Below are 13,145 nucleotides of genomic sequence, written 5' to 3'. Positions count from 1 at the left end.
GATTACTTATCGCTTTTGTTAACAGCTATTCGAGGGCCTCATTTCTGCAGATCACCAAACGAGGTATAAAAGCCATCACTATATCGAGCTAAAAGAAATTCAAGAGCCAGAAGGCCAACTAGAACGCGAATGTTCCTTCTCACGTGCGCCGTCGTCTACGACCCTGCACAGCATGAATCATTCAGGGCGTCTGTTTTGGGGCGCGAGCGCTCTTAGCGCGTGACTGTTAGACGATTAAACATCTCATTTTCAAATAATAAGGCGCAAGAGATGTTCTTCGTTATTTCTTCGTCTTCGTGATTCATTTCAGCGTTTCATTGCTCCGTGCAATCCAATTCATATGTTTACGGAATTGCCCATAAACATCTCTAAACCTTAGCAATAATGCAATTATCATTACGCAAAAAGCGTAAAAGAAGAAAACGAACCAGGAAACCACAACAGACTACGGTAAAAGATAGCGTAAAAATGTAAAACGTATGTCAGCGCCACTACTATCGGCCGTAGCGCCGGAGGACGAGCGAGACGAAGACGGGCGCTCGCACACAACGCGGTCTAGGCAGCGGCCAAGGACAAGCGCTTCCAGTGAGTACGTGCCGTATTGATTATTATTATCATCGTTATCAACAGGCAGCACGCCGTGTAGCTCCACCGCTTATGCTTACCTAATAAATGTACAGAATTCAGTCAAAGGGCAAAAGTGAGTGTTTGAAATGTCGATAATATAACGCAAAGCATCGTATACATCAAAACGCGTGTTATAGCATTAATTATTTTTTCAATTATCTCTTTTTATTTTTTTTATACATACTGCAGCCCAAACGCACTATCACAAGAGCGGGACTTGTACTTTGGATATAACATCAAAACATTTTTCTGCGCACATCACCTTCAACAGCTTAAAAATCATGATTGTTTCAAAATCAAAGTTAAAACAGGTAATAATAAACACAGCATGAATCAAGCTAGCTTAAACGAAAAATTCCTCTAAAGGCAACGACCTAGGTTCACTAAGTAGTAAGTTCCATTTTTCAATTGTACGATTGTATTTGAACTGTGCTCAAATATGTTAGTAGGCGGTTAAATTGGTTTAAGGTTAAGTTTGTGGCTATTCATAGTAGGTTCCAATTTATAGGAAACGGATAGTTATTTATTAATGAGCAGCGTGGGGTGTTAATGAGATTAGGCGGCAATTTAAGGCACTCACGATATGGCACCGCTTGAGCGCAGTTTATAGGCCTAGTGCAACAAGGTGAGATCAGGGTGGGAAGTTCCGGTCAAGACGGTGGTGCATGAAGAGGATTGCTTTCTTTTGAACTGATTCGAGGGTGTTAATGTCAGACGACGTACACATTCTTCGAGATTGTTAGCGAAAAGTCCAAAAATTTTGAGCCTAAAATAGACCCTTGCGGAACACCCGAAATTAATGGAAAGGAAAAGAGTGCTTAGTACTAACGTGGACATAATTTAACGCAGAAAGATGTAGACATTTATCAGCATGCACAGGCTAGAATTAGCACTCTAAGTCAAACGTTTACGGATTATAAGACCATGTGCAACGTCACCAAATGCCTCTGAGTGGTCAAAGTACATTTTGTCTGACTCCGTTTCACAGCAGCGGGTCGCCCACCATGAAGAAAAGAAACAAGGTCGGTTTCCATAGGCCTCTCATGAACCAAATCACGTTCGAAAGTGCTAATGTTGTGCTTAAAGAAAAACGACAGATGCTTAAACATAGCTTTTTTCAAAAACTTTAACAAAAAGAGGCAACGGGGACATGGAACGAATATTTCTGATGCCACTGATACTGCCACTTGTATCAACGCGCCCAACTATTGTTCTTTATTTAACTGGAAGAAAAGACACATCTACACAAAGCAAGACTAAAATTTTGGTAAGGAATGACAGAAAAAAGCAGAAGAACCTTTAATAACAAAACTTCCCATTCGATCATAGGCAAGAAAATGCTTAGGCTTAAACTTATGTACGGCTCTCACGATATCGTGTTCTGGAAAGCGTGATATGGTAAAGGCGTCGATGAAACTGTAATGACTGTCACTAGGACTTGGAGCCTGAGCTGTGCTATTTTAGAAAGCCGGAGAAAACAGCTATCGTAATGCATCGGCGATATTGTAGCAGCTTCTGAGAATGCCGCATGAAGAATTATTTGTAGCATTGATCTTCCGCTTAGTGCTGTACTCTTTTAGCTATAGGTTCAGAAACGTGTGAGATCACACTTAACGTCACATTCGACAAACTTAGTAAATGCATCATTGTCTTGATGCGTTACGCGTTTCGCGTGATTGCGCAAGACACAAATTTTTCGTGTCACCAACATGATTCAGCAACATCAAATTCAGTTCTCATTCCTTAAAAAAATTTACTGGGATGATCTTTGAACGATTGGTTGCTACATTACGTATGCTGTTCGGTGTGCAATAACGCTAGATTGGCGTTGACATCAGCTGCGAGAGAGGTCATACTGGTGGTTTATAATAAATTAGACCATCCGCACTTCCTTAGCCTCCGAGGAAACCTCAACGCACCCGTGTTTCTTCGTGCCGCTTCTCACCGAACTTATCTCACCTAGGCACGAGTAAAATCTACGGCCCCATGCTCGACAAAGCAACAACACAGTCACTCATTCATCTGTGATGAAACTGCCCCGTTGTATACAGACCGCTGTATACAGACCGTTGTATACAGACACTCCGCCTTGAACGTGATATGAAGCAGTGCTACTAATGGTGGATGTATGACAGAATCGTTTCAACACAAACCAACATATCACGAAAAGCAAATTAGCGGACATTGTACGTACCAGCGGTGCTTCAGCATAGGGCGAGAAGACAGCTAATGGCGGTACCTTAAGGTGTGCCAGCTTGAAAAACGGTGCCAACCCAGCGAAGGCTTTAATCTGAAAAGCAAAATCAAGTCCTCAGGTCAGCAAAAAATCTGAACTGAGCTTGCAGGGTAGCAAAACAGAGGTGTGTCTGGTTGAACTCCCTGCCTTTCCTGCATTCTATTTCTCTATCTTTCTCTCTCCCAGAGCTCAGCTACTCCATGTCCCGTTCTTCTAAGATGGTAACACTCGTTTTCATTACTTTTCAGCTAAGACAGAAAATTCTAATATCGTTGCGGTATTGCCCCGATATGAAGGCAGTACCAAAGATACATCATCTTTATTAATAAATGCACCTTCAGCCCCGGGAGGTCGCTCCGCGCATTACGAATGCATGCATGTAGTGTGCGCGAACTGCTGTTTCAACACGAGTGCACTCGTCCGAATCTCACCGAACGCTGTACGCCAGTGTCGAGATTTCGAAGCAAACTAACGAAATGCAAAAATAAAAGGATTTCGAAACACAGGGTCGACACTGTAGTCCAACACAAATTTCCAGCTCTTGGTAAACGGTCAATTTATTTCTGAAAAAGGGTCTGTAGATAAAACAGGGGACAGAGATGACAACGTAATAGGAAGTTCACCCGCTACGCAAGGATATGACTTGCGGTATTTTGCATATCATTAAGGACAAACATATCAGCGGCTCATCATGCTCTCACATAGTTCCGTATGTGGCATCAACTGAGTATGCTGGGTTGCGCGTGCGATGATTTTCACTCATTTGAACAGTGTAAGTACCATGCTTTTCTGAAATAAAATTCATTTGATAGTTAGCGCCTGTCCTGTCGTCTTTCTTGTCCGTATCAATCCAGTGCTATGACTGCAATTAACCAGCCCAAAAATCTACACTCCTGAATTCCATATGCGGAGTGACGGTATTTCTCTCCAGTCAAATCACTTGCCCGAAGATGTCGGTATCTCTGATTTTGAAAATCAATGTAAAGTTTATCATTTGCCCCGCTTGCTTAGTCTTTATCAGGGTTTAACCATACATGCATGTCTTAAAACAAGAGAGCTAATTGGTGGTGTCGTTTTTTCCTTTGAATGGTTGGAAACCATTTTTGAGCAGGTTCGTAAATCTTACTTGGTATGGAAAAATCCAAGCACTTCTGGGTATTGAATTGTACACGACTGCAGCAGCCTATCATAAAGGTTACCCACCATAATATTGCAAAGCTTGTGGCTATGACAACCTCAAACCTGACGTATATAGAGCTCCTGCTCTTGAAGTGATAATAGAAATGACGCTAAGAAGTTCACGAAGGATTTCAATTCAACAACGAATTTATTCCTTCTAGCGTGACTGCTATAAGGAACTGCTCGTCTTTGTTCTCTTTTATGCAGAGTGTTTCATCACAGTGTCGTTCATATAGTACGACATCTGTATGCTCATAGATTGTGCATGTTAGCCGTTCTGGTCAGCTCACCCTGTCGTTGTACCAAGGCTTCTCCGATAACATGGTGAAAAAAATAAGGGTGCCTTGAGAAACGCCGATGTAGAGCAGGTCCTTGTGTTTAGTTTCCTTGAGAACGTAGTCGACTTGAGCTGGGACGTCAAAGATGGCGTGCTCGTGAAATCTGTAGATGCAGTGTTATTAGTTCAGACGTAATTACAGTGATAAAAACGAAGTTTTCGAATATTTACTGTTGCTTTCTTTACCTACAAAAAGCACGATTTCTAACGTAGTGTCACGTTGTAGTGACGGTGAAGAACAAAGTAGAAAAACTCTTAGTCGCAGAACTCAATCTTTATTGGCCGAACCTGTGCCCCAAAAAAGTAAGTGACACTCAAAACACAACAGTAGTGGCGAGCACAGTTGGCAGTCGTAGATATCTGATCGACGGGTCAAACACGTTTGTTTTTATGCTTGACTAATGGACGGTTCCAGCGTCATCAGTGGTGCACGCTCACGTTCTAGAATGTACAACACTATACGCGTCACGCCTAGAATTTGATTACAGAAGATGCGACCACAACACAGACAACAGATAGAATCAAGATGTTCAACAGAATCAAGATAGACAACAAGAATCAAGAATGTTCTAACACATGCAGAGTTGTCCTACGCCGAGCGATAACGTTTGAAATTTCTTAGCCGGTGAAAAGCGGTCACCGTAAACAGGTCAACAAGTACGCTTGTCACTATTACAATTCATCCTTCAAAAACCCCATGGCTGAGAAATGAAAAAAGTGCAAATATTCTACGCACTCAATAACATAAAAATAATAAAACGCCACTAAAATAGGCTGCCTGTTTCTATGTCATATTGACAGCGACGTTTCGGCGCCAATGTGCAATCCATCGAAAGCTGAAGCTAGACATATACATAACTGAAAAGCCACCAAATATCCAGTGGTAGGCAGTCAAACTCGAAGAGAAATTCTTTATGTCAAGCCGCGAGCCTACTAAATTTCAGTAGAAACGAAAAACAAGTTTCGCTCATCGTTCACTGAAGAAGCAAAATGAAAACATTTGATTTTTGGCAGAAGCGATGTTCAAAACATGTCCCATTTGCCCAAACTCTGAAATCCAGGCATTGTACCCAATTAATTCTCATTCGAATTTTTACTGGTCCGCAATTATGAGTTACCTACTCTCATCAGAGCAATATATCCAACCAAACTAACGCAGCTCCAGTGCTAGAACTCTGCGTGGGCCGGTTTTTCAATCCCGGGTCCAGCCCCAGCCTGAAAGTAGCATGCGTTGGCCCACCCGAGCCCGGCCCGGTGATTTTAAACCTGGCCCGTGTCCGACCAGGTTCTGTTCGACTCATCAGAACTTGAGACTACACGAAGCTCAGTCGAACTGTCGGTTATTGTGAACATATTGCCGTATGATCAACGGACAACAAGCTCCGTCAAAGTAGGTTTTTGCCTTGCGTCCCCTCTTGCTGGCTACTTTGACTGTGTGTGCGAGAAGTAAACAATTCATTTCATTTTACTGCTAGCCGAACACGCACAGATTACGATTCGAATATTTGGTATGAAAACACACATATGCAATGGATAGTTAGGAAAATAGGGAGGGATCATGCTGGCAACAGCCACCGGGAGTGGCACAACACCTGCTTCATTTAGAGAGGGAGATATAGAAAAGTACATTCTTGGTCACCACCTTCATGCTTTATAGTGTGATATGAACAGCCACACCACATTTTCAGATAGGCCCGGCGATATGCCATAGCGAAGGCATTGTTGAAGACTGGTCCCGTACACACCGCCTTTCATGTCACTTTTCAGTATCGCATAATCATTGGTATGTACCGCGATGGAACCAATATATTTGGCGCGAACGTAAATTTAAGTACGCTGATCTACTGACTTTCAGGGATTCCGTAATACACAGCCACTAGAAGCTCTTTTCATTAAACCGAAGTGGGTTATCCGCAAGGCTAACGCTCATTTGCAATATATTCACATGGAGTGTGCCATATGTATTGCTTTATTTGGCTTCATTATAATGGTGTCAGTTTTTCAGACGACAATTTAGGCATCCTTGTTTTGCAATATGTGCAGGTTTTGACTCTATATACTTTTGTTTCAGTACAGTGCATTTACACGATAGGCAACGCAGTTTCTTTATATCAGATTGGAATATGATCCGTTTGTTTGTTCACGTAGATTCGCAGGGAACCCACCTAGTGCCTGAAAAACATACAAGGCAGCAAACACAAAGGTTGGGCCACTTAACGTGTGAAAATATAATTCAAAAGAAAAATTCACTCACACAATAATATTTTATGCGTTCTGTTTTCTTTTTCACATCCCTCTCATCCAATGTTCTAGAAGTGTGCTGCATTTGCATAAGTTTCAAGCATTTATCTAAGGATAATGAACATTTGAAAGTCTAAATTTAGTTAGTTGGGCTAATTCTGCGATAAAGTACGGCATACTATTCCACTCGCTTGAACGAATAATGAAGAAAAATAATGGAAACCAGTAGCTAGTCGCACTATACCTTAAACAAAAATTGTGAACGTTCCAGAATTTGCTTGCGACCACTTTATTTAAGTACCCTAAGAGCTTGTCACAAATTTCTTTTTATTTTTCTATTTACACGTACACGCAGAGGTAGGGAAAAGTGGCCCATCAGTGATCGCTATCGACAATCTACATATTTTTGTGCAGCAACAAAAGATTACAGAGGACTCTGCCTCTAGGCACGTCTTCTGCTTTTGAAAAATGTAACCAGCTGCACCGAAACACCTCTCATTGATTCCTCTTGTGGTTGCCTGCATACCTGAAGACAGTCTTGTGAATTTTTCGCAGCGAGTCTCGCGCCAGTCAAATAGTTTCCACTCCCTTTAGCGCAATTGCCATGCAAATATCTTTCCAACACTTCGTCATTTTCATTCGAATCTGTGATGTCTAGTAACTCTTCAAGTTTGCCTTTCACCGCCACTACTAATCCCCCCAATGCGCGTGCCCTTGCTGACAGGCGGGCCCGCTGTCAAACTCGCAGCGCTACGTCCATCGAACGTCGTGTCGTCCGCCCAGCGCCTGAGCGCGATCACCTCTACGAATTCGGGATTCTAATAACCTAGGAACAATGTTGACCAGAGTTTTTTTACTGTCGCGAAGACGAAATACTTCCAGCAGGACCCATCTTAAGATGACTATCGAAGGCAATGCGCTTACCATTCACGCAGTCTAGCGACCACGTAGCGACACACCGTACTGACTAAGACAACGTTATTTAGAATCTGTAGTAGTCGTCCTGAGATTTTAAGTGCTTCGCCGATATGCGACATACACCGTCTCCATGTTTGTCCCGCTTTGTTATAACCATCGCTCGACAAGGTTATCTCACGACGGTAGGACGAAGACTATGCCAATGGCGCATGCAGTGACAACGATGGAATTACGAAGAAAGAATGACGTCAATAGAACGAGAAGGCAATATGAGGACGACGACATGACGATGATTCTAAAGTGATAACGATAAATAACCACGATACAACTACAATGTCATTACGACGCTGGCAATGTCACGATTGATTGACGATAGCCCAATTATAAAGAGATGAAGGAGAAATTATGTTCATGTAAGGACGAAGGTGGCATGACGACGACGGCATGGCGACAATTGGATGACATTTCTGAAATGATGGCGACGGGGCGACAACTCCGTGACGACGGTGGCCTGGCGACAATGTAAGGACGACAGCTGTACGACGATGATGGCGTGAACGACGAATGTATGACGAAAATGGCGGGACTACGACACTATCACAAGAATCAGATGACGAATACGGAATGACGATGATGGGAACGACCATGACGGTATCACGACCAAAGCACGACAACAAATGCATGACGATGACCATCTGTCGACGACGCAATGATGACTATGACATGACAACCACGACATGTCACGATTGAATGACGACAACATGATTGCGATGGAACGACGTCGATGGAACTCCGAAGGCGGTACGACGATGAGGCTGTGACGACAATTTTAAGACGTTTCTGAAATGATGGCATTAGTACAACAGAGTTACGAGAACGACGTGACTAGAACGGGGGACGATCATGACTGTATGACGACGATTGAGCTACCATGACCTCGACGACATACGTAGTGGCTCAAGTTAGCAGATAATTTCATTGGGTCACATAACGTAAGATTATGTAGATAGATAGATAGATAGATAGATAGACAGACAGACAGACAGACAGACAGACAGACAGACAGACAGACAGACAGACAGACAGACAGACAGATAGATAGATAGATAGATAGATAGATAGATAGATAGATAGATAGATAGATAGATAGATAGATAGATAGATAGATAGATAGATAGATAGATAGATAGATAGATAGATAGATAGATAGACAGACAGACAGACAGACAGATAGACAGATAGATAGATAGATAGATAGATAGATAGATAGATAGATAGATAGATAGATAGATAGATAGATAGATAGATAGATAGATAGATAGATAGATAGATAGATAGATAGATAGATAGATAAAAATTGCCTAAATCAGGCAAAGAATGCTGATTGCATAAAAAAGCGGAGCGTACAGTAGGCGCGGTTGATCACTGGTACCGTTTTCTCCGTGGCAGAAGAACCTCGCTAATGTAGACTAATCTATGCAGCGTATAGATGCTCCATCGTGACTTGCCTGCCTCGACTTTCCATTAAACCGACAGACACCAGTGACCTAGAATTTGCATAGGTCTGCAGTTTCTATAGTTTACAGCTTTGTGGAGTTGCAAATAACATTTCCAGGCCTAATGAAGTCCCCACTAGACCAAGGCACGACCCGACCCCAAAGCTCTTAGGCTTGGCCCGAGCCTGGCCTGAGCACTGCACGAGCCTGGCCCGAGACTGGCCCGAGCCTAGCCCGCGCAGTGCTGTAAGCTCCAGTGCGGCGGAGCCTGTCTAGTAGACAGAACCTCATCAAAAATGCCTTTCTGGATGAAGCGAATGCCGCATCATACATTTATAGCGAGTTCCCTTTATGGAAACGTAGAAGCTGTCACCATTCCGATACACATAGGCAGCCGCGACCTGCCAGTCGATCGATCTATTTATTCATTTGTGGACTGATGAATTTTAACTTTCCAGAGTGACAATGACGGTTGGAAAGACGCCGTTGTGGGGATCTTCAGATTTATTATTGACCAACCAGCGCGTTTTATTCTGCACATTGAGTGAAGTACACGAGCGCATTATCATTGCGTTATAGCGGCATGCGGCCGTGGTGGCAGGAAACGAACCTTCGTCCTTGCGCTTAATCAGCACCACCATGCCCGTCACGTTGAAATTTAAACAGCGCCTAGCCATGACATAAACTTTAACTACTCTTGGTTAAGGTTAGGTAAATGTCTCATAATAAACAACATTATGCAGATCCACCGCGCATGTTGGAATCTTTGTGCAGTGAAGCTATTGAAACGTTTAATTAAATCAAGTATAACTAGACCCCCTACCTGAAATTATCTTTATTTTCATTTCCCGCAACGCGTAAAATCCAATTTCCTATTTATGCATAGCACGTGTCAAAATATTATCGTCATGCAGTGTTGCTGCTTTTAAGCATGTACACATTCACAAGCTCTGCTGAACTGCCAACACTAGTTCACGCCGATGCGCACTGTGTGACGCCGATGCAGTGAAGTCACATGAAGGAAGGCGCTCATCGACGTTTGTCGATGAAAGAATGCCCTGTAGAGGTGTATGTAGAGAGATGGACGGCATAGACGTTATAGACCTCTCGTGACACAGCACAGCTATAGTCGAACGCCTATATAAAGAAATGCTTGGGGCCTCTGAAACCATGCGTTATATAGGTCACTTCGCTGTAAAAGTCGCTCAGCGCCCCACTCGCAATAGAACCGGGACAGAATTATTCCTTCGTTATACAAGTCATTTCGCTGTAGAGACGCTCGTTGCAGAGACGGCCGACTGTCTGCATAAAGTAAATTCGGGGCTTCTGTAGTCCATGTGTCACCATGGCAGATGCACAGTCCGAGGATTATCCGGGAACGGGAGTATACATACTGGCTCATATGCAATGACCCGAAAGGGGGGGTAGGCCAACTTTATGAAATTTCGGAGTTCTAAAAAAACTGTTGAATATCGGAAGCTATATCATTTAGAGGTCTGTGTGCATTGGAATGTGCCTATGATCCGACATTATTCGTGCGTGTTTTGCGTCGCGATTCATTGTTTCATGTACACAACATAGTTCGTTTAGCGGCAATACTTTCGAGGTCAACATGCAGTGCTTATGCAGACCGCTTTGCTTGTATCTGGTGCGCGTATAGCTTGAATATTCATAGGTCCACAACTACGCGTACTTATTGGGTTGTGTATTGCAAATGTACTTGCGATTTCTGTGCGAGCTTGCTCCCGTACGGATCTGACTTTTATCACTTAGCACTGTTGTGCAGAGCGACGAAGGGACAGGACTTGAGGGAGAAACCAACACACGACACGTGAGCGCAAGGTGTCATGTGTTGTTTTCTCGCTCAAGTCCTGTCTCTTCGTCGCTCTCCGCAACAGTGTTAAGTACGTCCAACCAACTAGCCCACTGCGGAATCTTCCTGACTTTTTTGTATATGCACATTTCATGCCATCATCACTAATTATGGAAACTGACTCTTGCACATTGTCGATTGCACAAAGCGTCCATGCCTTGTCATACCTTCAACATCAAGTGTATAACGTGACCATTCGTTTATGTGCAACCATGTGTTCTATTGGTTCGAGTAGTAATATGATGTGAGATCGTGCGGACTCGGACATTTCGGTGAAAACGTGATGTGTATGTAAAGGCTCCGTTATTTATATGTGATCGCCCTGGTGGTATAGTGCCGTAATAGCAATTTACAATGTTCTTACCTTCGTTAACTGGAACAAAGATTTCCCAAACAGAAACACACGTATATCGTGCGAAATACTGAGCGACCAACCCACTGACTGACGTAAGTGAAATGGTGATGGCCTAGCATACGAAGCTTCGCGTTAACAAGAGGTGATATTGAACTTGAAGGTACCTGAACTTTGAGCTTGAGAACTTTTGTGAAAGTTTCATGCACACAGCGAACTAAAACGCACAGAAATGCCATACAATCCACGCTTTCGCTTCGCGACGGCCCACCGCCCCTGCTGTTTCATCTTTAATGTCGCTCCAGATGTAATATTACCACAGGCGCTTAGTCTGGCGACGTACTTAAAAGGGGGTGCAGAATGTCGAAAATTGTTCCTCTAGTGAAATTTCTATGCTCATCACTGTTCATGTAATTGCAAAATATGAAGCTGTACTCAAGCTACAGCCACTCTTCCACACGATGGTAGAACGTGCTATATCTGCTATTCACTGAAATTACGCTAAATGTAGCTGCCCTTCTAACCTACAGATTTTTTCAAGCTCGTATACAATGAGATAAGGGACCACCTTGGCATATTACGACCTCTTCAGAAAACAAAATTTCTGAACACGTGTCCCCCGGGCATTAGACTAAATTGCATGCCATCGATATCGATATATCCTAGCAGTCTTCAACCCAACGAGATATAATAACGGACTATCTGTAATGTGTCACCTGTTTCTAGTGCCCTTGTGTCTCTCCCCCTTATTTGTCCCTTGTATGTTTCTGCGCTCCACTACTAGCTTTCAACCCCGTGTCATCTTGGAAGATGTTACGGTTATCACCTAATCTTAAACATTTTTCTTTCTAAAAGATAAACTCCGCTCTTGTCTTTCTGCCGTGATAGAAATACGACTGCTCTAAGGCGATCTTGCATCTGTTATTGAATCTTCATGAGTTGTTACAAGATGCTCAATCATTCTGGCCCCAACCGTTTCCGCACTTTCACCCCAATTGCTACTGCCCCAGGTACCTTACCGTACCGCACTCAGTTCATAGCTACCATGCCCTCTTCTCTCACAACATCCCGTAAAGCTGTTTATTACGCGACACATACTCGTACAGTATTAGTTCGTTCTCCACACGAAGCACGAAATGAATCAAAATATTTGTTGGTTAGTGCGCTGAAACAGCTATGCAGGACATCGGCTACGATACAAGCGTTTATACTTTGATTTCTAATGCCTACGTCGCTGCAAATTTATAATAAAAATCGACGTAGAATGCTCCCTGGTGGGCGCTTTGCGATTTCTGTGATTCAATAGAACTTATTGATATAAAGCTTACGTGATGCCCTCGATCTTCAGTGCAAAAATGTAGCTGCATTTGCCTTTTAAATTGCACGCACTTTCACCGTTGTTGCGACCCGCTTAAAATATGGGTAACGTAATTCATGCACACTCTTGAGCAAGAGTGTAGGGACCAGGAATGGCAGCAATAAACGTGGTTTTCTCTTCTGCCTGCAAATGTGGCACCAAAATGAGGACTGCAGTCCAAACTTGGAATTGTGCACTCGTTAACTGCACCCATTAATTGCATTCGTCGCCATTGCAGTCGCCAAGTTCAGTTTATGCATGCTAATTACAAAGAAACAGCTTTTTCGGCGCGACCCTCTGCTGTGTATACTTTTCCTCACTGCTACACATAGAGAAGGCTGTTAAAAATGATAATATTGTGCTTACGAGAAATTCCAAAACTTCTTTGATTTCACGTTCAGATTCTTGTGTTTTTTTCCGTAGGTGTTGCCACGGACGTTTCCCAACCAAACGTCGTATCCGTTGTCAGCCAACACATATCCTGAAACATCGCAACAAGAACAGAACAAACGTAAGCATGAGCTTAAAA

At 43.1% G+C, this 13,145-nt stretch overlaps 1 protein-coding gene across 1 annotated transcript in view; it reads right to left on the bottom strand.

Annotated features, from left to right (window-relative positions):
- Positions 1-13,145, bottom strand: part of LOC126540240 (lipase member J-like) — a 59,742-nt gene that overhangs the window by 29,199 nt on the left and 17,398 nt on the right. The window contains exons 4-6 of the mRNA XM_055076277.2: positions 12,983-13,097; positions 4,333-4,483; positions 2,822-2,917 (exon numbers count right to left, since the gene is read on the bottom strand). Coding sequence (XP_054932252.1) covers positions 2,822-2,917; positions 4,333-4,483; positions 12,983-13,097 — 362 coding nt within the window. The remainder of the gene's footprint in view (positions 1-2,821; positions 2,918-4,332; positions 4,484-12,982; positions 13,098-13,145) is intronic.

This window comes from Dermacentor andersoni, chromosome 2 (assembly GCF_023375885.2).
Source record: "Dermacentor andersoni chromosome 2, qqDerAnde1_hic_scaffold, whole genome shotgun sequence".
NCBI classification, from domain to species: domain Eukaryota; kingdom Metazoa; phylum Arthropoda; class Arachnida; order Ixodida; family Ixodidae; genus Dermacentor; species Dermacentor andersoni.
This window is presented reverse-complemented; position numbering and strand designations above follow the sequence as displayed.